This window comes from Gopherus flavomarginatus, chromosome 3, assembly GCF_025201925.1.
Source record: "Gopherus flavomarginatus isolate rGopFla2 chromosome 3, rGopFla2.mat.asm, whole genome shotgun sequence".
Taxonomy (NCBI): Eukaryota; Metazoa; Chordata; order Testudines; family Testudinidae; genus Gopherus; species Gopherus flavomarginatus.
Window position 1 is genome coordinate 151,546,378 of NC_066619.1, and position 22,739 is coordinate 151,569,116.

Sequence of the window (22,739 nt, forward strand, 5' to 3'; positions counted from 1 at the left end):
GGATCCAGGCCCCACGACGGGCCTGGGCACCCCCACACGTGCCCCAATGTTCCCCTGGGAGAGCACGTGATGGGGGGGTAACGTTTCCTGCCCAGGCAGATCCAGGCCATGCGGCCATCCTGAGTTCTGATTTCAGTGCGGCTGTGTCATTGTTATTGCTCAGGAGCCAAGCGCAGACCTTTGCTCAGCACCATTGAAACCAGCCACGCACAGGCTGGGAGCAGCAAAGGATTTTTCTGCAGTCACTTCACACCAATCCCCACCTGCCCAGTGATCATTCGTCAGTGCTTTAGGGCTCCTTCCTGGTTACTGTTTCACCTGCAAGGGTAGAGAAGCCCTGCCTTCCCCTCCCCTCCCCTCCCCTCCCATAAAATACCACCCAGAACTTGTTTGACAGCCGGGCTGGGTTTCTCTGTGCATGCAGTAGTTTCGGTCAGAGCAGCCAGTTTCCCTCTGCTGGGAACAGAGCAAAGAGGAAGCCGACAGTATGGCCGATGCCCCCTGCGACCGGGCTGGCAAACCCAGCAGGTGAGGGCTTGCGCAGGGGCTAACAGCGCTGGGCTGTGTGAGCAGGGCAGGCGCCAGGGCCAAGCAGGAGGAAGGGCCCTGTGCTGGGCAGACCACAGCAGCTGGCGGGGACGGACACAGCTCTATCTGCCTCTGAAGCAGTGCTGCTCCTTCCATCCCCGTGACTGGGTTCTCCTCTCCCAAGCACAGCGGGGCACCAGGGCCGGTGGTTCCATTCCTGCCTCCTCCCTGGGCCCTGCAACATGCGGACGCCGTCGGTGATGATTGTGGGCTTGGTGCTGGGCCCCTGCGGCCTGCTGCTGAACCTGGTCAGCACGCTGACTCCCTGCTGGAGGCAGGTGAGCAGTATATCCGGCAAGCCCATTGACGTGGTCTATCAGCAGGGCATCTGGGAACTCTGCCAAGAGACCCAGAGCACCCGCCAGCGCCAGTGCGGCCTGGCTGATGAACTCGGCTACTTCCCCACGCAGCCAGTGCCGGTGGCCAAGGGGCTGATGGTCTCCTCGCTGGTTGTGACTGTGCTGGGGCTGGTGGTGGCGGCTCTGGGGGTGCGCTGCTGGCAGGAAGAACCCCGCTATCTGCTGGCAGGCCTCTCCGGCCTGATACTCTTCGCCTCCGGGCTGATGAGCCTCATCCCCGTCTCATGGTACAACCACGACCTCAGCGCCCTGCCTGCGCCCGCAGGCAGCACCCTGGAGGCGGGCTACAGCCTGGTGCTAGGCTACCTGGGCAGCTGCCTGGAGCTCATTGGGGGCTTCTCCCTGGCACTCAGCCTCCACCAGTGCTGCCAGGAGTGCAGGAGAAAGAAGACAACTACGAAATATCTCCATCATAGCCAGCCGGGCCCCGCCACCGTATCTTCCAGAGACTTCATGCCCCGCAGCCAGAAGCCAGCTCCCAAGTCCTTCAGCAACCCCATGGATGTGCTGGAGGGAGAAAGAAGCGTCAGCCACTCCCTGCCCTGCGACTCAGACTTATAGCCCTGCCATGGCAGGCCGGGCAGATACAGCCCATACCAGCACGGACGCGGGCAGTGCAAAGGAGCTCCTGCCAGCGAGAGGCCAAGGCTGGCAGAAAGGGGAGCTGTGCCGAGCCCGGCTAATAGCAGCAAGGACCTCTCCCTGCCTCTGTGCAGATGGACCCTCCTGCTGCAGCAGCTGGGGCTGATGAGAGTTTGGGACCCAGTAGCTGGAACTGCAGCCATTTCTTGTGGGCTCTGGACAAGAGGTGGATATTTCTGTGGAAGCAGAGCAAGAGTGGCATTGTTGACGATTTGCACATTACTGCCTGGCCATGGTGACTTAGACAGTTAACAGGAGGTGGCAGATAAAATCTTCAGAAACAGCTATGTGACTTAGGACCCTCCAGCTCATTGGAAGTCAATGGGATTTAGGCTCCTAAGTGCCTAAATTACTTTGGATAAAATTTTCAAAATTTTCTAGGGCTTGGAGCCTAAAAACCTTTGAGGATCTGGGCCAAGTGACTTAGGAGCCTAACACCACATCCTTGGGAGATGCAGGGTGTGCAGTACTTTTGAATATGCATGTGTTTAGTTAGGAGTCTAACTAGCCACCAGCACAGGCAATTCTTGACCAGAGATATTACCGACAGAGTGTTCAGAAAACAACTGGGGTTATCGCAGTCTAGTTATTGTATCTCTACGTAATCAGCACCTTCTCAGCTTCAGTGTTTACATTGGGTACGCTGCTGATTTCTAGCATTCTTTCACTTCTTTGCACAGAGGCACGGGGAACAGGGCTGGATTTAGGGGCAACCGACCCAAGCGACCACCTGAGGTGTTGGGCTTGGCAAGGGGCGCTGGGCTCCGAGTGCTCTGTTCATTGTTAGTAACAAAAGGGAAAACAGAATGCGTGACGTGAAATGTTTTAGGTATTCTGTACGTGGGTTCATTTTTCACCAACCTCCTAGAATGTTCTGGACCTTTCTAGAATCTCGTGGAACCTTCTAGACTTTTCCAGAACTACATTTTCCCTGAACCTCCTAGATTGTTGTCAGCCATGCCCCCACGGGTATATACGGGGTGACATGGGTGGCACACATCATGGGGGGGGCAGGCTGTGCCTCCCCAAACAGCCCAGCATGGCCCTGCCTATGGTCTGTGCTGAGGCCCCCTCCTGCTTGTCCTTCCCCCTTGGCCCCTGCCCGGGCTGACTTCTCGTCTTCTGGAAAGCCGGTTGCTGCCGCCAGCCTGTGACCAGCCTGTGGGGTGATGCGGTGAGGGGGGGAGGAGGGGACAGGTGGGCACTGGAGCTATGCCACCCCGTGATTGGGCTGCCAGTCCTGTGCTCAGGGATACTAGGGGCAGATGGTGGGAGGTGCAGGCCCGGCCAGTGGCTATCCTCCAAAGTTAGCAGTTCACCCACCACCCATCGGCGCAGGGCAGGTGGCACCAGGCAGTCAGTGAGTTATAAGAACAAAGTCAAATGAAGTGAGAGCTCGGCTGCTATACTGTGGACCTTGTTTTCTTGTGTAATTGTGAAAGTGTACTTGTGTTTTAAGAGTTGAAGAGTGTAAGCAGCAACTAATAAAGGACATATTTAATGAGACACCAGAGATCTCTACTGAACTCCTATCTACACAGCAATATAAAAGAAATGCTGTTACTTCTCTTGCTGTGCTTTACACGTAACGTTTGGTGCCTTTCTAAGACTGCAGAACATAGACTTTTGTTCTCCCTAATACTGTCTGTTTTCCTCTGCAGAAAATAAAAGATGCCCCCAAGGAAGGCTTCAGGAGCTCAGTATAGGAAGCAGAAAGCTCGATTGCAGCAAGGGGCAAACATGATGGGAAAATATCTGAAACAGAACATAGACCAGGCTTTAGGCAGTAGTGATTGCCCCAGTGCAGAAGAAATTGAGGAATTTATTTGCATGAATAAATACATTTGCATGCTAGGATCTCTAAATTTGTATGTTATAGGACAGGGATAAATCATGCATCAAAGTCCTGAAATGAGCTACATCCGCACTAAAAAAATAAGGTATTCAAAAGTTTAATGGCAGCAGGCTGTGTGGGGGGGGGATGGATGCTGAAGCCATTCCTTGCCTGGGGTGCCATCTGGTCTAGGCCGTGGGGGCTAGGAGAAGAACTGGGGTTTAATTTATGCCTTTTGTATTACAAGTTTCAATTTAACTAGCAGGTTTCATGATCCAAGCCCATGTGTGTAATGCACACAGGAGATCAAGGAAACAAGCAGAAAACATACTGAGGGTAGGTGCATGAGTTTCCCATAACTACACAGCAATATTTAGAGTCTATTAAAGGCAGTTCTCGGGCCTGAGACCTCACTGGCATGACTAATGAAGTGACACACTACTGCCAGAAGTGATGATGGAAGTGGAGTGTTTTGTCCTCCCTCAACAGAGCTGTTCCTTGTGGGTGTCCAGAGAGCCAGCTGGTCCATACGGAGCACAGCGACACAAGCTGGGTCAGTAGCTCCTGTGGCGGCTGGCTCAGGAGAATGACTGGTGTGTGAGAAGGCTTTATGCTGAGCTACCGTCTAACCTGAGAACTGGGGGTCTCCACCGCTAGGCTGAGTCACAGTGGCAGGAAAACGCCCCTGTTCTGAGGGTAATGAGCACATCCCTCTTCAGGGCTGTCGGACTATTCCAGTGACTCTTTGCACGACTTAGTTTTTAAAAGGGGATGTTTAGTGAAGGCATTTGGTTGGTTTTATCTGTCTGTTTTGCAGTTAGACATAACACGCTGGTTTCAGAGGAAAAAACACACATCCCAGCTAGACTGTTGCTGGCTATGGAACAGCCAACTACATCCCCAGAGCTTGAGGTGCAGTGGGCTCCAGCACCCCACATGGGACCCCTTATCCCAGCACCCCTGGAGGATATGGGGAAGTTTTGAGGCTGGATTCCACTCACTGCCCTCACAGTGCATGCTGGCAAGTGCCCCTGCCCAGGAACTCCCTAGGAGTGGGAGAGCTCCCAGCTCAGCATAACCAGGGGAGAGCAGGGGTGACCTCCCATGCAACCCCACCATCCCAGAAGCCAGGGTCTGCCTCCCACCTGTCCAGTTTTGCTCCCTGCTCTGGGTGAGCTCTGAACAGCAGCCAGGAGGTGGCAAAGCTGCTGCCACTGCAAGAAGAGCAGGAACAAGGTTTGCACTCAGCTGGGCCGCAATGGTGCTTCTGGCCCCCATGCTGGCTGCCCGCAGCACTACTCAGCCCCCAGGAACTCTGGGATACATTGAGGGGCCATCGGGGACCCAAGTCAAGGTGGGACAGCAGGGACACATGAAAGCAACAGGGGTCAGACCCTGGCTCCCACCTTAAAACAGTCTCAGACTCCTGGACTCTAGGGCCAAACCCTTGCTTAGCACCACTGGTATGTGGATCATGCAAGAACAGGATTAGGCTGGAGCCTGGGCTGACATGGCTGTGTAGACATGACCCAGAGTGTGCATCTCTATTAGATGTACAAAGTCAATGGTCTGAATTGTATTGGCTGAGACTCACCCTGTCCCCAGTAAATGAGTCCCTTCAGCCCAGCACCTGGCAGGGGCTAGACACATTTCAGTTCACTAACAGCGATCAGCTGGCTGCTCATTGAGGCTAAACACAGCAGCCAGGGCCCTAGAGCTGGGAGCTGACAGATGCAGTAGGAGCTAACCCCCTCCCACTGAAATGGTAGCTTGTAAACCAAACTTGTCCCCTTGTCTTTGCTACAGATTTGAGGTTAGAATTAGGGCAGGTGACAAGTGTGTGTGGCAGAGGAAGGGGGGGTGGCTAGTTCTGCTTTTACAAAGGTGAACTCAAGATAAGTTGCACTGCCTGTTATCTTCTGAAGAGGAGTAAAAACAAGGACAACCCAACTGTAGCACAGGTCATTGCAAACTACAGGCACCATCTGCCTTTTGGGCCTGAAAAAGAGGTGGGGAGGTATGGGTTTAAAAAGGTGCATCATCCCAATTTGTCACTCACATTGTGTGCAATGCAAGAGACTGATTCAACTGCAGCTTCACTGCACCTTTTATCCTACACAAGCCTGCACTAGCACCTGATACACTTACAACTTCTGATCCTTCTCATGCCTCCAGTTAAACGTTTGCAAGGGCAAAAACCTGTATTTGACCAGTCACCAGCCACCCCTGCTCTCACAGGACGAGTACCGCAAGGTTCCTACCTGTGAGCCATGTGTTAGAGACTCATTTTAAGACAGTCAGTTCAGCCTTGCAATACTGCACCATTTCTCAGAGGGTCAAATCCTATAGCCTTTTCCTGCAGTGAGGCATGAAGCAGCTCCCTCCCTGCCCCCATCCCAATGAGCTTTAGTTTCTGTTATGGCTGGTGCTGTCTGTAAATCTCTGCCTTTCAGCACAGCTGCAACTGCTCTTCACATCCCCGCCAGTACTCTTCTACCCTATGTCTGATTCAGGCCCTGGGCTGCTGAGAGGCATTCCCTAATATGAATGTTCAGAGTGCACAGCTGAGTAAACCAGGACCTTTTACCTTTCTGTAGTTCCTTTGACAATAAGTATGGCAAAGATATGTAAGTGTGAACTAGGCCTTGTGGAGCAGGTTGTAGCAATAGCAGTGTTATTGCTCTGTTATCTGCTTTTAGACTAGTACTATTCTACATGCAACACCATTATGCTGGTGCAGTGAGATGCAGAGACAAGGAGTCTAAGCAGCTGGATTCTCTTCCAGGTCCTGCCCCTGACCTTGGCATTAATTCCCACACTAGCCAGACTGTAAGCTGTCTTGGGGAGGTAGTGGGGTGTGGAGAGAGTGTGGTGTCTGGCCCAATAGGGCCTTCTGAGGTCATATTACTGTACCACCCTAGAGTCTACTAGGAGTGCTCACTTTAGGAGTTCCTACAGGTCTACCATATGCCCTGGCTGGGGCATCTGGATGGAGCAGTGCCTGGGACCGGTCTAGCTGGAGATGAGCAGGCACTGACAGCTCATCACAGCTACCAGACAAAACCCAACCTCCCATCACATAGGAACAGGGAGAGGGTTACAGAGAGTAGCTCTAAGCCTGCTGGGGTAGGGGTACACACCCATCAAGCTCTGCTAGAAGCCTGAACTCTGGTTTCTCCCCAGCATGGATCCAGTACATGGGCTGTGTTCAGTGGGGCCCTTGACAGTTCCCTTGCATGGAGTACAAGATTGCCTTTAGAAAGGGTCCTAGCCCTTGTGGCTTCCTGGGGAAGCAACTGCCTGTGGGCCATTCTAGTGCTGGCTAAGGTAGCTAAAGCAGCTCCAAAGGTGGATTCCCCCCAATCTTCTGCTGTCTTAGTGCCCAAGCCTTTGTAACTCCTACAGTGACTCCATTAGATGGAGTGTTCTGCAAAGATCAGCTACCTGCACAGGGTTGAGAGGGTTGCCTAGACCTCCCCACCCCTGCTCATCTGGCTTCACATTGTCCCTAGGGAGATGGGCTTTTCCAGGGCCCAGCAGTCTGTTTCCACCTCCCACATCCAGAGTGGAGCTAGGAGTGGTCGTCCACACTGGCATCTGGACCCCCATGCCCATGTCAGTGGATTGTGATGTGCTGTAGTAATTATACCACCTTCCCTCTTAGTCCTGTGCTGCTTGTACAAGCTACTCTCCACCCCCTCTCCAGCAGGCAGGGCCATTCCTGCCCTGGAGTTCTAGCCCTACAGAGCAGCTCTAGGGCTTAGATAAAATCTCCAACCAAAGGCTAGAAACTAATGCACAAACTAGCACAGCTTCTGTAACTGACAGGCAGCAGAACAGCCTGACCTACTCTGCTCCCAAGCTGGAGAGCTTCCAGCTCCCACCCCCAAGAGCATGAAGCCAGCAGGCAGAGATTTGGCCAGTTTCCTGTAGCAAGCACACTGTTCACCTCCTGGGGATGGCATTAACCCTCTGCCTTAAAGCTCTTTTGAAATGAAAAAGAAAAAAGTTTCCAAAATGGTCAAAGCAAACTGTTTGGACTCCAAATCTTTTCACCCCAAAGCAGTGTTAGTTTTTGTTCTCCCAAAAATGTTTAGATTTGCCCAGCTCTATGTTAGATGACCCCTCCCCTTTGGGGAGGTTAGCACCTCAGGCAGGTGCTATGTGGGGTTGAGACAGCAGGTTTCAAGAGGTAGGTTGTGGTGAACAGTCTGGGAGGGAGAGGGTCCTGCTACAACAGCAATTCCCTATTGACAGACACCAACATCTGCTATTTGTACAGCTGCTACTGCCACTTCCCTCAGAAGGCCCCTCCCTCTCAGGGCAACAGCACCTTGAACCTCCAAGGTAGGAGGTAAGTCACCATCTGGAGTTGTTACAATTCAGATGGTGTCACAGATCCAGCTGGGTGTCCCCTTTCAGCCACCCACCAGAAAGCTGTGAAGGGAATCCAGGCCCCTACAGCCCCAGCTGTTCCAAGCCTCTTGGAGCCTAGCCCCTGCCCCAGTTGTGGGGTCCCAGCACTCTTGGGGTGCAGACCCCATCCTGAGACCTGACTCTCCTGCACTTAGACGCTCTTCCAGAATCCCACCCCAAGGGGTGAGCCTTTGGGTCACTGGTAACTCTCTAGTGGCACAGGGTACAAGTGAAGCATGCACATGTCCACACTGCACAGGCCATTTAGTGATAGCAACATCCTCTGCAATGCCCCTCACTAGCTCACCCTTTCTGGGAGGGGACCATCTGGGCTTAGGAAAGTATGCAGGGTTTCTAGCCTACCTGAAGCAGGCGAGCATGTAGGGTGGCCCCTTGTTCAGAGGGGTTTTCCCTCGCTTCCCTCCTGCCCAATGCTGTCTCTTGCTTAGAAGCATCCAGTCACCTCCATCAGGAGGCATCAGGCCAAGCTCTAGCCACATCTGTGTATGCATGTAGAATTCCTGGCTCCAATGGACCCTGAGCCTAGTTGGGTCTCTCCTTCCGTACTGGAAGTTTGGGGCATCCAGGTGAGATTTCATTCCCCACACACTGCAGGGCCTTGTTTGGCAAACTAGGACTAGCAAAGACTCACCCAGGTTGTCTGAAGGACCATTAAGCCACATTCTACTGAAGGGCAGAGGCAAAGATACATGCTCTCATTTGGCGAGTGTAGGTCTAAGATGCTGTGTACCCCTGTGACCTCAGAGCACTTCAAAGGCAAAAGTTCTCTAGACAAACAGTTGTGGCCTTGTCTGTTAGAAGCCTAGATGGTGCAGACCCCAGTTCAACTGATCAGACATGCTTGGCTAAGAGCCATGGGAAAAGGGTTAATTTTACTCCACTTGAAAGACACTGTGTGGCTCCCATTTCATTAGTATTGGCAAGGGGTATTCTGTACTGTTGGGGTTTAGCATCAGCTACCACCAGTACTGCAAGCTTACTGCTTACCCAGGCTGCTCAAGCCAAATCTACAGCTCTACTCTGGAGTTACAAAATCCAGGCTTTTCCTTCAGTTACTCTTGGGTAAAACACTGTCCTTGCAAAGTGAGGCTGACCCTGGACCTACAGAAAGCTATAGCCACCCAATTGCATGTCACTTATGCATATTCATGTTTTGTCACATCTGTACAAGTAGCCATATTTGCATCAGAACATCCATACCTGAAGAGGAGACATTGACCAGGAACTATTTACTGACCAGCATTTGCACCAATACTAAGTTGAAGGATGTGGCAAGACACTAAAGGATTCTGCAAATGTTACTTTATTGAGAGAATTTCAGTTTTCCAACATGAAGTTATTCTGTCTTCATAGGAGTTACCAGCGTCTGAAAGGAGATAAGAGAAAGCATTAGATTGGCATTAGTTTGTGTGCCAGAGGCACAATTAGTCTCCCCCACACTGCACTGCAGTCTGTTAGTTGGGGAGTGGTGCCCTGTGCCTGAGGACCTGGCTAGTTTACTGCCCATGTGATCAACCCATGCAAGGTTTTGCAGTAAGTGAAGAGCTGCTGGCCCTTGGTCTCCATCCAAGAGCTTCTTAGATGCAAGCCAAAATAGTGGCCATTTCCAGTCCTTGGAGCAGTTAGGGCTCCAAGAACCTAATTTTTAGTGGTGTAGCAGCATTTGCCTTAGGAAGTTCTGCCCCTGTAAGCCTGAGCTTGGATGCTCAGTGGTCAGTATCTTTGTTTGGTGCAGTACAGCTTTATCCAGTACAGGACATTGGGTGTGCATTTAAGCTACTGGGTCTTTTAAAAGGGCTTTGAGAAAGGTTTGATAAGTTCACAGGCACATTTAGGCCCTGTGCCAATAGAAGTAGCACTCCTTCCCCACCCTCTAGAAAAGGGGAGTCAGATATCCCATGTGTGGGTCTGCCTAAAGGTAGGTCAGGCCCATGGGATGCTTGGCTGACCAAGTCAGAGGTTCTGGAGTCTAGGAGACTCTCCAGTTGCCTTCTCACCTGTTCTCTGTCATAGGCTTCATTGATGAAGGTCTCATTGTTTGTGAGGTTCTCTTCTTCCCCGAGGTCGCTGTCCTTGTGGTAGCTGGTCAGAGTCCTAGAGGATGCTGTACTGGAGGTTCTGCATTGGGAGAGTAAACATTTCTGAAGCAGTTGTACTCCATTGGTTCCTACTAACTACAATGAGCTGTCAGTCCTATGTAGGAGCCTTGGACCAAAAACCTAGCATGAGAATTGCTATTCAAAATAGCAATTCAGGGACACCACAGGTGCAGGTGGCCTTTGACAGCAGGGCCCACCCCCCCACACCAAGCTGAGTCATGGAAGCACTGGTCAGTGTTTGCCAAGTCCCATTCTAGACAGACATGGGCCTCCTGTTGCCCTAAGGAGTCTTACCCCTCCCCACCACCAGCCATACAATCCTGCAGTGGGGATGGGCTTGAGGTGATGCTTGTAGGGTGTTAGGTTTAGAGCCTTTTGTTGCATCATATTGCAAGAAGCTGGAGTCTAATGCATTGAAACCCTCCCAATATGGATCTGGCATTCCATGATCCCCAGGTTAACTATTAAGTTGTCTAGCAAGATTGGTCATAACAGTCTTTAGGCCTGCAGTTCTAGGAGTATTTCTATTTACAGCTCTCCAGGAAACAAGCATTTGGTTGTTCCAATAGCATGTGTAAGACACGTTAAGAGCACATCTACATTTTAAATTGGAGGTATAGTTAGCATGTTAACTTGACCAGGCCTAGTACTGGTATGTCTCAAGATGGATACACAAGTTCTGGCTCTAATGTAGCTATACTATTAGCAGTACTTTGCCACAATTAGGGATTCAAACTTTACACCATGCTATAGAGATAATTGTGGCAGATGTCTTATGCCAGTTGAATTCAAGATTGTTCCCCTGACACTGCACTAAGTTCCCAGTAGTGCCAGTGAACCCCTCATGGTTGGCACATGGAGGATTGAGGGTTGGCAGCCCATAGGATTTTAGGACCTGGTCTGCAGAAGCAGCTGGGAAAGGCCCTGCTCTACACTGTATGGAGTAGGCAGCAGTCAGGATCACCTTTTCACCCTCTGACTTGGTATGGAGTCTCCATAGGAAGTGACAAGAACAGGAGACTGAGATAAAGAGGTGAAGGAAGCAACCCATTCACAGCCCCCAATCTGGGCCAGGTGACCTGGAGCTCTGATTTACTGATGTTTAAGAAGCTTGGATCTGACAAGCCTTGAGGGTGGCCTGGGGAAAGGCCAACAGCAACAGCTTTGTGATGGCATGGACAATATTTTAGTGCATCCAGCTTTACTCATTTAGAGCCATGCTTGTGCTTTGGAGAGTTTACTCTGTTACTATATCAACATCAAGGCTGCTCTTCTGCTAGATACCACATTAGGGAATAGGAAGGCACCCCAGCTGCACAAGGCTTGTAACTTGATGAGACAGCCCTGAGGCAGCCCCTGTTGGCATACACCAGGTTAGGCTGTTTGGAGAGGTTTTTCCTTAGAAAAAGTCCCAGGACAACCCCCTCTCCCAAACAAGGGTGTGTTTTTACTAGTCTGTGTGTGTGTAGGAGGCACCTGTTAGCAATACAGTCCAGTGTGGGCAACCAGGTCACAACTGCTTGCTACATAGAGATTCACAGAACCAGACGGGACTGTTATGACCACCTGCACAGCACAAAGTTAGACACCTTGTTTGTGCTTTGTGAGCAGTTCAGAGCATTTGGAGGAATCAGAACCAGGCTCACCCCCCCCCCCCCCAACGCATGCTGCTGTAATGTACACTGCACAGCATTTACTTTCACGAATGCTTAATACTGACATTTGGTTCAGTCAACAAGCTCCTATTACTGCTGAAGCTTTATTTTAGAGGCTGAACATTCAGGTAGCCAGCGATCAGCTGGTGGAAACAATCCTCATAAAAATCAAACATATGGAGAGTGTCTTACCTCTTTCGCGTGTGTTGCCTCCTCATGTAGACGAAAGCTCCCACCATTGCCAGGACTATTAGCAAGACTATAGCTATGCCCAAGATAATGGGACCAGTGGTAGATTTGACTGTGGTCTTTTCACAGTAATCACCACTGTACCCCAATATGCAGCTACACTTCACTCTGTCCCCTTCAATGGTGCAGTCCCCTCTCATGTTACAGGTTTCGCTGCTGCAAGGTTGGGGCTCTGAACCACTTTCAGTGCTCTCAGGTGAAGGAGAAGGTTCTTCTGTATATTCCCACATACTAGATGCAGTGGTCCTGCTTTCTCTGTATGGGGGCAGGGTCTGGATAGCTGGGGTTTTTCTTGTGGGGTATTTGGTCCCTTTTGGGTGCAGGTATCGGGTTCCGGTGATAGGTCTTCTGGTGGTTGTCTGGATACGTGTTGCTGCTGCTGCTTCCTCTTCCTTTCCAAAGCCCGGCTTTGCTGGAGTTGGGGCTGTTGTAGATCTGGGTTTCTTTCTGTCCAGGTAGTTACCTGGAGGAGGAGAGAGTATTCGATCCAGTTTCGTATCAAGAGCTGGTTTGGAGTTTAGTTTATCTTAAGTGGATTAAAGGATAAGCTCTCAGTATAGCTTGGAAGTGGGACAAGTAGAAGAGCTAAAAAGTTATCTGGGATAATGTACTGCATTACCTTGTGGGACCTCTCACCTTGTCTGTCTCACTGCAGGCAGACATGATCAGTGTCTTTGGTAATGAATCCAGAGGGGTTTAGTGTGTTTGGACAGAGGCTGGTGGCTACAGAAGTGTTAGAGTTCCCTGCATCCCTTGGGCAACAGGGATCAGTGTTGCACTCCAGAGACATTGCTGCCTACCACCCTATCTTCTGTTGAAGGATGCAGGTTTCACATTGCAGACCAGTGATACCAAGGCATGTTTGGTAGACATGAAGACTACTAGACTAATTGACAAGTAGCTGTTTTAAGCTACCAAGACAAATCCCATCTCAGAGAATGGGGTAGGGAAGATTTGGTTAGGGTTAGTATCCTTAAGCAGAGGGCATGAAACTAATGTTTACGAGCTGTTACAAGTCTCTAGTACCAGAACTCTAGGTGTGCCACACTGTGTGTGACAGAAGTTACTCACAAGCCAGCTCATCAGATCCATCCAAGCAGTCCTTGTGGCCATCACAAGCTTGCTCCTTGGTAAAGCATTTCAGACGATCTTTGCAGGCTTCAAGTGGTTCAGGGCACGTCACAGCTCTAGTACATTCAGTACTGTGCTCCAGACTGTACCCGACAGTACATTTGCAGACCCTTCCCTGATGGTTTGGCAAGCAGAGCTGGCTGCACCCTCCGTTGTTCTCCGAACAGCCGTTACTGCCTACGAATGGCAAATAAGTGTGACACAAAAGGGTGAAAACCATTCTTAGACAAGATGTCAGTCAGCAGGAGGTGGTCTGGACTGGGGTCCCAACTAGTATGCCTTTCATATGGTGGTGGTCATCACCTCAAGTGGAGGGAGACCAAGACAAGACACAGGTAGACCAACTTAATGCCATGGAGAGTCTCTAGGAGGAGGAATTAATTCTGGTTTTATCAGGATTTCATCCTTTTATACCACAGCACAGTTTTAGACTCACCTTGTTGGGTGAACTTGCTGTAGATTTTCAAGTCCACAATCTTCTGGTCCACTTGAAACCACCAGTTTTCCATGAGTTCCAATTTGCTATGCCACACTCTAGTTGAGCCTAGCAGACAGAAGGACACTGATTCAGTGCTACAAGTCCGCTTTCCACTTGCTCCAATTATACATGCAGGACCAACAGCAAGGTGTGCGTGCCAATATGATAAATTTCTCCTAGGGTAAAAGGATCTGCTAGAAACTGGCAGTTTGAGCCAGAAGTTTAAGATGTCTCCTCTACACATTCAGGATGGGTCTGCAGGAAGACATCCAGAACTAGAACTGTCTCACTCCAGCTTGAGATGGGAGAATTTACAACACTATGATCCAAAGGCCCTACATAGAGGTTCTCTGCCTGCCCAAAGGCAGGCTACATTAGGTACCACTTGCAGAAGTCCAATTTGTGCCTTTAGAGTGCAGAGTTTGTTACAACTACCCACTTCTTGTCCTAACCTAGAAAAAAACTTCAGTTGGAAGCCCAGTACACTCTGGCAGAGTGCCAGTATGCTCAAACCAATCCAAGACTGGCAGGGATCTTGTTAAAACCCACACCAAGCTGGATTAATTGGGCATTTCCCCCACTCAGTGGTCATAAGCCAGGGAGTGGAGTTTGGGGGAGGGAGAAAAGAGGAGACTAATTTAAGATTAAGCCCATGTTTGAATCTAGATGCAAGTTATCAAAGATCATTGGTAGGCACAGGACAACATGCTATCAATTTACAGAGTTAGGGACTCCCCTGACCCCAATATAGAGCTATCTATTCTAAGAGCTGTTCTCCTTGGACATGTTCCTTTTATTAGTTTAAGGGATGTTATGGAAGGGTCTGTTACTGCAACTGGCTTACCATTGCGGGTTGGGGTTGTCCAGACCATCATCCCTTCACCAGCCGCGAAGAGTGTGAGGCCATGCAGCCCTCCCCGAATTAGCCTGAACCTGGAACCATCCAGCTGAATGCTTTCGACAATACCTTTCGCTACAAGAGGAAACATCTTGTTCATGTTTCAGAGATGAAGACTGACAGATGTGTCAATGTAACTGTTATCCAGCTAGGCTGGATTAAAGATGTGAAGCAAGAGGTGTTAATGAACAGCACGTCTCAACCCTTAGACAGTAATGGGGTGCATGCTTGTGTAGTGTCACCAAGCCCTGGTGAGGCAGTTCTGTTTGTGACTTAGAGGCTGCAGGTAGCAGGCTAGTGTAATGCCCCTCAGAGTGAACTCACTGCTTTGCTGAGAGGCCTGGCCTTTCCAATGTCCCATAAGTCAGTGTGCTGTATCAATATCGAGCCACATACCAGCTGTGGCCACCAATTCTAATTTGGTCATGCTCCCAATTAGAGTATTGCATGCATTTGAAACAGGCTCATTAAGCTCTGCAGTTTGATTTTAAGATGCCACTCCAGCAGTGGTACAGCGTACCACTTTACACTGCTATATCCACTACATTATAGCCAAGCAGCATTTGGGTTACTAAGTTTGCAATTCTGAGCTGTGGTTTTGCCATCTTCCACAGAAGATGAACAGGCATTCTGTTTGGCTAAAGCAATGCTTGCCTACAGGAAGAGATGTGTTGGAACCAGACTACATGGTCTCAAATAGGCTTGTAAGAGGCCTTGCAGTGAACATGCACTAGTACACTAACCATAGCAAGAGACTCTGCCGTGGAGAGAGTTTGCAGCTTAGTGGAGCCACACTGGCAAGCTCCTGTTTTCTCCAGGAGAGCCAGGTGTCCTGTACTTACCATGGTCAGCCCAGTAGAGCCGGGTGCCAAAGTCTCCAAAAGTTAGGCCAACTGGCATTTGGGATTTTCTCCAGAGCACCTTCCTTTGGCTTCCATCCATGGAAGCACACTCAATCTTTGGGCCAGCACGATGGTTCTCCATACCCAAGTCAGCAAAGCACATCATGCTAGTAGGTGGGTGCAGCACAACAGAGACTGTGTGCTGGAGCTCCTCGCTGATCAGCACAAGAGCATAGCGGCCATTTGAAGTTGCAACTCGAATATCTGGAGTCTGGCTGTCAATCCAGTAGATGTTACCACTCAGCCAGTCGAGAGCTAGAGATACCACAGTGCCCCCCACTGGCACCACTCTCTTCCAGGACAGTTTGCCAGAATCCTTGATTCTCAACAGCCTGATGTAGCCATCTTCCCGATCAGCAAAGTAGAGGGACTTATCCTGCACTGAATAGTCTATTGCCGTCAAGTAATCCACATTGGTAAGAGGGAAAACTCTGTGCTCAGGAAACATTTCACCCCTGGCTGCAGGGGGTAGCTTTTTCAGATATACCTGGAGTTAGAGAAAAAAGATTAGTGAAATCTTAGTCCTGTTGTGCTTTAAGTCTGAGATTTACCGTAGGCTTTCTAGGCTTCCCAGGGAGGGGAGGGGGAGAGGGGAGAAAGTATGAGGATACATTCCTAGACCAGCCCATCACTGTTCTAGTCCTTTAGACTGCAAGGGACAGATTTCACTTTCTGAACCATGGTTTAGCAGATTATATATAGATTCACAACACAAGGGTTGAGTCTAGTTCTTCCCACTGGTGTTGGGCTCATACAGTGGTGATGGATAGGATCTGAGTTTATCTGGCTAGTCATGCAGAAGTACATGCACATTTCAAGCAGCACACACTAGGTTGTCTTTACTGAGGAGACCATGATAAGCAGGCAAGTTTACAAGTCAGCTTGCTGTTACTTCAATAATGCTGGAGCCATTTCTTGGCTCATTCTAGTAAGCTGTCGGTTAGAGTCTGTTCCAGGACAGAGCCACTGCAGGTTATTGTTACAGAATCCTCCCTAGTCATGTGTCTTGAGAGCTAGCCTATGGGACACTCATTTTCTGTCTGTCCCTGTAGCAAAGTGGTACCTGGGTAATCACTGTTGGGGCAACCAGGAACATGAACGCTGAATCCTTAAGAGGAATGCAGTTCCTCTCATCAGCAAGCACTTCTCCAATTGGACACCGGCAGCTTCCTGTGTGTTTTGGATTCAGCAGGCATAAGTGGGAGCAGCCAAGATCCCGACAAGGGTTAGAGGCCATTGGCTGTAGCACTTCATGCATTATCTAAAAGAAAGGCCTGGTAGTCAGCACTATGATTAAAGTGTCTCTACAGTGCAAGCCCTCTGTTCCCTTGTGTTTGTTTTCCTCATGCAACTAGACACCAGAAAGGCCACCTGGGGTCCACAACAAGAAGAGATTTGTTTACATTGACCTTTGAGTGAGAGGCCCAGCAGGGAGGGTAACTGGTGGGACTAAGTTTGAGGATAGTATAGAAGCATTTGGATGAGTGTTAGGGAAGAACCAGTGCAGAAGATGACCCATGCAAGTTTAGCTGCTGGAAGCTGGCCCTTGGCACCAGGAGACTTGAAGTTGTGTGTTCTGAGGAATCAGTTCTTGTGTCTCATGAGGGGGGTCAGATTGGACTAGTTGAGAGTCACCACAAGTGCAGCCACCAAGGAATCAGGCCCCAGGGAGTTATTTTGAATGGCAACATTAGAGGGTTAAAGGTTTCTCCCTAGGTTGCTTGGTTCCCCTTCAAGAGGCCACCCCACCCTTCAGGAACACCCTGCCTCATGCAGTTCCCAGGGAATTGTTTGGTCTGGGTCACTGGGAGTCAGCAGCAGGGCAGGTTTTGTGGGAAGGGAGAAGAGCCCCAAGGTGTAGGGTTAGTGGTGGGGGCAGGATGAGGGAGGAGAAGCATGTGTGTGTCGCACAGAGTTAGAGTCTGCTGGGTTGCAGGTACCTTCAGGCCATAGGGCTGTCCATGACGCTTGATCAGCACAGTCCTGTTCTTGCCAGTCCTTTTGTCCACTTTCTGCACAGTCCTGGTTTTCATCTCAGACCAGTAGGCATCATCTTCAAATACGGCTACTGAGAAAGGGCTCTTTATCTGGCTCAGCTGGAACACCTAGGAGACAGGTTAAGTCCATCAGACATGGCAAGTCTGATGCCAGGCAGGCCTGCCTCTAAGGCTGGCTGCACAGTACCTTTATGCCAGTGCCATCCAGGTTGGCAGAGCCAATGCAGTGAAGCTTGTCATCGGACCAGAAGATTTTCCAGCTCAAGAGGTCGAGAGCTATGCCAGTTGGCCAGCCCAGCCCTTCATCAATGAGGATTTTCCTGTTGCTCCCATCCATGCCAGCTTGCTCTATTTGAGGTTTGTCCCCTATTTCAGACCAGTACATTAAGCTATACAGTGAGGAGGAAAAAAAAATGGTATTTCAGCCACTGTATCAGTGTTGAGATCTGTCTGCAACACCAAGTTGCTCATTACAATTTGCAATGTAACCATTAAAGCAGATTGAGGGGTCTTGCACTTTGGACTGAAAGCAGAGCATTTCCATTATCTGAATATCACCTTTGCCTCAGACCCCTGGGTGGAGATTTTGAAGTAGAGTATTTCAGACTTGGTGCTTTTAGCCATGTAAAGCCAGCCCAGCCACTGTTGGAGGAAAAAAAAGTGTTCTCTAAATGGCTCAAATTATTGTAACTGCTGAAGATTGACTGTTCGGAGCAGGAATGCAGCTTGTCTAGACTAGGCTGGTGGTGTGTGCAGGGGCTAGTACAATTTTAATTAAGGGCAGACATGGGAAGGTAGTAGGGTGACCAAATGTCCCAATTTTATAAGGACAGTCTCAATTTTTGGGTCTCTTATATAGGCTCTTATTACCTCCACCCTCTGTCCTGAATCAGCACATTTGCTGTCTGGTCACCCTAGAAGGTAGTTTACCATCCATCCCTTGCCCTGCAGCCAGGAAGAAGCATTCCTTTCATCCCTACAGAGACTGAATTAAGCAAGGTCAAGGCTTGAGTCTAGCTGTTTTGAATCACTAGTTACTTGTTCTCCTGCAGTGAGGCAGCTACTACATTGTGTACAGCACCCTGAGTACCTGTCTAGTGTCATCACATGCCAGCAACAGAAGCTTTCCACAGCACTGAGCTCTGGAGGTCATTGGGAGCCAGTAGATGGCACAGAGGAAAGTACTGCAGTGGTGCTACCCCACCTGGTCCATGGGGACATGCAGTTGTGGCTGGTCAGAGGTTGAGGGGAGGCAAGTTAGCTGAGGCAGGCATGGTAGTGCAGCAAGCTGTTTAGTACAGTACCCAGCTTGGGGTTTATTCTCATCTATGTACTAAAACTTAATTGCCAGCAGGGTGCTAGTTTCAGTTGTGCACCACCAGTGGCTACAGAGAGATAGGCACCACTAGTTCTCATTTCCCATTGCAGCTCAGATTTGATAGCTTAGTTCACTGGTGGGGGGGAGGGAGTTGCAGCCCATCTTCCATTACTGCACCCTCTCCAGCTGGATGGTGGCTGCTGCATTGTGACTGTGGGGCAGGAGGTTAGAGCCTTACCCTTGCAGTGGTTGCAGAGCCAGTGAGTGAGGCTGATCTAAGTCTCCATCCAGAACCACGGTGTACTCTGGGTTGCCTCGCCAAGTGGCATTCAGCCAAGTGGCCAGCAGCTCTCCTGCTGTCCCATCTGTCCAGTAGAGATTCCTCCCAATCCAGTCTACTGCAATGCAGTCAGACCTGATGCCTGAAACCAGAGCCACTTACAGGTTAGTCTTTCTGAAGAGGGCTGAGGAGGACAGGACAGGAGTCCCTGCTGAGGTAGCCATGCCCTGGGTGAGGCAGGGAGGAGACATGGATTTAGGTACTCTTCACTCATGGGGCGGGGCAGGGCAGAGCACCAAAGCAGCTTTAAGGTTGACCTTTAAGGAGTGACGATTATGTTGAATGGGCTCTGGGGGCATGGCCCTGCTTGCTTTGCCAGGCACAAGACAGTGTGCCAAGAAGGGGACCAGTTTGGTTAGCCAAGAGGCAGCTGGATTTGATGTGCAGCCAGTAGTGTTGGTTTTGCCCGTCCAGGTTTCAGGCTGCTACAGACGTGTGGGGCACATGAGAGCAGAGCATTGCCAAGTCATCAGTGGGTACCAGAGGCCCTGAAGGGTCTGGAAGCTGTTGGGGGGATTTGGCAGCTAGGGGCAAGTTCGTGATCATGGGCTAAGCACACTGCTGGCCTGCATGCCAAGTGAGATGCCAGAGTGACTAAAATCTTTCTGCACTAGGCTTATACATGGGTGTTCACAGCTTAGCTGCCATGTCAGGCTGTCTGCAGTCTCAGGAAGAAGCAGCTCTGTTCTGGAAGTTTCTTTCCAGGAATACTTATATTTGGGAGCACAGTTCAGCAAGTCCTGGGGCTGTGGGACACTGGGCCCAGCATTCAGGTGATTTTACCCTGACAGCAGCTAGTTCCTTTTGCTGGGGCACCAGGTTTCTGTACTGGACACCATTAACAACTCTTAACAGACATGAGAGCAATGATACTGAACAGCTGACAAGCTGCACATCTGCCTGATTTAAGAGCCTTGGACACATCAGGCCTGATTGTCTCCAGTTAAGGGTGGGGTGGAGGGAGAGAATCTGTCACCCAGTGCAGGCTATGCCACTAGGCTACAGACTCTCCACTTGGAGTAACTGCAGACACAGCCAGTAACAGTCTTGGGCAGTTCTCTGGAATGTAAGGGTGCTGGAGGTACTGAAATCCAGTTGTGACCCTGCTGTAACTAGTTCCTGCAGCCTGGGGCTAGTGAGAATACGAGCTCATCTTGTCTAGGCTTTGTTTTCCCTTTGTGGTGCCATTTGAGGCAGGTCAGCCTGTTAAGTCTGCAGGACAGCCAACCAGCAGTTAGTGATTGCTGCAAGATTTGGGGAGGGAAAGTAGAGTTGTACACCCCACCTTTTACAAGCGTTCCTTTCTTCTTTGTGTTCATGGTTATCCACTTGATACTTTCTGCATTGAGATCCATCCAAAAGACCTTCTGCTCCACCAAGTCGTAGTCAATAGAGAAGATGATCAGGTTCTTGTCGGTTGTCGTCAGGACATCCTCTTTCAGACTCCTCAGCCCATACAGCAATAGCTCAGACTGGATTGCTACCAGCAATGTAGGCTCTGATCCTACAATCAGGCAGAATCCCCATGGACAGGAGAATGTTAGTTCCTCTAGAGCAGCTAGTGCATCTTCCCCACCCCAGCCAGACACCACTCCCAGCACTGGGTAATGAGCCTTGGGTAGATATGTGAACAGGTGAAACATGGCAAGGTGGTGGTGGTGGCAGCATCTCTGGTTCCAGGGAGCTAAGTTCCCATCTTTGAGAACCAGAGGACACTAAGGGAGAGTTGTGCTAACAGCCTAGAGACCAAAGGCCACTGAGTTCTGCAGTGGGCCAGCCCTACAAGGGAGGCTGTTCTGATCTTACTGACAATGCGGAAGGATTCCCTCTGGCTCCAAGATGTCAGTGGCCAAGCTGTACCCTAGGATCACTGGCTTCCTCTGGCGTCAGAGCCCTAGTATTGTATGAACTACCCCTCCATGCACAGGGAGGACATTAGCAGCTCAGTGTGCAGTCTCATCTGCAGAAAGCGGGCAGCAGCCTGGGTGCTGCCCAATTCACAGGCTGGGTATCAGCTGCTAGCCAAGCAGATTCCATAGCTGTGGGCTTTAGACCCACAGGCACAAACAGGTTAAAGCTCAAGGAGAGGAGCAGAATTAAGGAAAAAGGATGAGAAGCCCATGATCTGAGACTGCCCTAGTTGTTCCAAGGCTCAGAATGATCAGAGCCTGTGCAGAGTCCACTCTCCACTCAGATACTGTCAGAGAGGAATACAGAGAGATACTGTCTGTGGGGTTTGGGGCTTTAGACAGGGACAGGATTCCTGTGGGTTCCCTTGGGCTCAGGCCTCCCTGGCATGCTGAGTAAGGAACACCTCATACAGGGGCCACCAGATCAGACTAACCCCCCCTACACTGAAGGGGGTAGCGAGAGGGCTTTGTTGGAGATCTGCCCACGGAAGTCAGGTCCCTTGCCTGGGAAGGGCTCAGAGCCCTGTTCTGAGCACTGCAGGGAACTAAGGGTCACTGTGGTCTTACCAGTCACTTTACATGTGTGGGCATCTGGTTCCAGCAGGTAGCCTGGGTGGCAGGTACAGCTGTAGGTGCCGTTTGTATTGACACAGGTCTGACTGCATGGCTCATGCTCTTTGCACTCATCGATGTCTGTGCAGGAGACTCTGTTGCTGCTTAGTTTGAATCCCCGTTGGCAAGCACACCTCTGAAAGCAGAATTGTCAGCTTGCCACATTCCTCTAGCTAGTCAGGCTAGCAGAGTCCCCAGAGCAGAGGCCATTTGGGACTCAGGCTTGCAGAGCCTACAGTAGGATCCACAGACAGGGGCCTAATGGATGTTAGGGCCAAGAGCACTAATGAGGGGCTCGGACCAGCCCCATCACTGGGGGAAGGGATATGCTGCAGCAGCTGCTTCACCCCTTTGGGAGCCTGAGGGAAAGCAAGGTCGGAGTTCAGCTGGTGCTGAGTGGGTTGGCCAGCTACACCTGCTGGGGGCTCAGAGTGGGGCTTGCTGGTATAACATGGAGGGACAGATACCCCAGCTGGGACTTGGGGTCCTTGACTTTCAAGTGTATGTTTAGCCTGGGCTGGACACAGACTCCCAGCCATATGGTCACATGGGCATCTAGGTGGTTCAGTATTTGGAGAGGCAAGGCCTTCTGCTCATAGGGACAAGGCTGTCAGGTGACTGGCTGTCAAGGTGTGGCCAGAGGGACAGATTGGCTGCAGCTGCACTCAGAGAGATGAGCTTGCTCGAGTGACAAGCAAGCTCACCAGGAGGGGAATGGGAGACCTAGTCAGGGAGCCAAGTAGGGTGAGTTTGCTCTGACCCTGCTGGAGGCTCCCTGTACCAACACTAGGCAATAGGAGTTCCTTGGAGAGCCTTTTACTCACAGGTCCATCAGGTGACTGGTAGCAGGTCTGAGAACAGTGCTTCCCACAGGGAGACAGACACTTTCCACCTTCATCTGACCCATCTACGCAGTCCTTCTTGCCATTACAGACCAGGGTATAGTTGAGACAGTCATGAGTCCCACACTGGAATTCATGGCTCTGGCACTTTCTAGGCTCACCTGTTGAGACAGTGTTTTTAGTGGTCACCACCCTAGGACAGATGAGGGTGTTGATGCACAGGTAGATTTGCTGCTCAACACTACACTGAGGAGCACATCACAAGAGCCTGGTTAAATGAAGGTTTAAAACTTGTCGTGAGCTGTCACAGGACGACGACATTTATCTTAAAATGGATTAAGCTAATGGCTCAGTAGTTAGAGGCCTACGGGTCAGTATGTTGTAGTTGCCAGTACCTAGTATGTTACATGAATTTGTAGATTTACTACTAGCCTAGTGTTTCAAAGCA

General features: G+C 50.4%; 2 protein-coding genes and 1 long non-coding RNA gene across 3 annotated transcripts; 1 reads left to right on the forward strand and 2 right to left on the reverse strand.

The window, feature by feature from the left end:
• Window positions 1–431: 431 nt before the first annotated feature.
• Window positions 432–3,058, forward strand: CLDN23 (claudin 23). The gene has a single exon (XM_050945074.1). It carries the CDS (start codon window positions 771–773, stop codon window positions 1,506–1,508), a length of 738 nt encoding a protein of 245 aa, XP_050801031.1. The 5' UTR covers window positions 432–770; the 3' UTR covers window positions 1,509–3,058.
• A 10,378-nt stretch (window positions 3,059–13,436) lies between these two features.
• On the reverse strand, window positions 13,437–15,266 carry LOC127047144 (uncharacterized). Its single transcript, XR_007773316.1, has 3 exons — window positions 15,213–15,266; window positions 14,317–14,445; window positions 13,437–13,538 (listed from the first exon to the last, which is right to left on the reverse strand). It is a non-coding gene; the product is annotated as an uncharacterized LOC127047144 (long non-coding RNA).
• Window positions 15,267–16,192: 926 nt separating this feature from the next.
• LOC127047358 (very low-density lipoprotein receptor-like) lies at window positions 16,193–22,356 on the reverse strand. Its single transcript, XM_050945477.1, has 7 exons — window positions 22,274–22,356; window positions 21,405–21,553; window positions 20,213–20,431; window positions 18,826–19,009; window positions 17,457–17,658; window positions 17,213–17,377; window positions 16,193–16,219 (listed from the first exon to the last, which is right to left on the reverse strand). Exons 1-7 carry the CDS (start codon window positions 22,354–22,356, stop codon window positions 16,193–16,195), a joined length of 1,029 nt encoding a protein of 342 aa, XP_050801434.1.
• Between the last annotated feature and the right edge of the window lie 383 nt (window positions 22,357–22,739).

Excerpts from the sequence above, each read along its gene's own strand:
- CLDN23 (XM_050945074.1), top strand. The coding sequence starts at position 771 with ATGCGGACGCCGTCGGTGATGATTGTGGGCTTGGTGCTGGGCCCCTGC.
- LOC127047358 (XM_050945477.1), bottom strand. The coding sequence starts at position 22,356 with ATGGGTCAGATGAAGGTGGAAAGTGTCTGTCTCCCTGTGGGAAGCACT. Across the intron at positions 17,659-18,825 it reads GCTCTGCAACCACTGCAAGG|CTTAATGTACTGGTCTGAAA; the intron begins GTAAGGCTCTAA and ends CTCACTGTATAG. Across the intron at positions 17,378-17,456 it reads TGGATGGCACTGGCATAAAG|GTGTTCCAGCTGAGCCAGAT; the intron begins GTACTGTGCAGC and ends CCTGTCTCCTAG.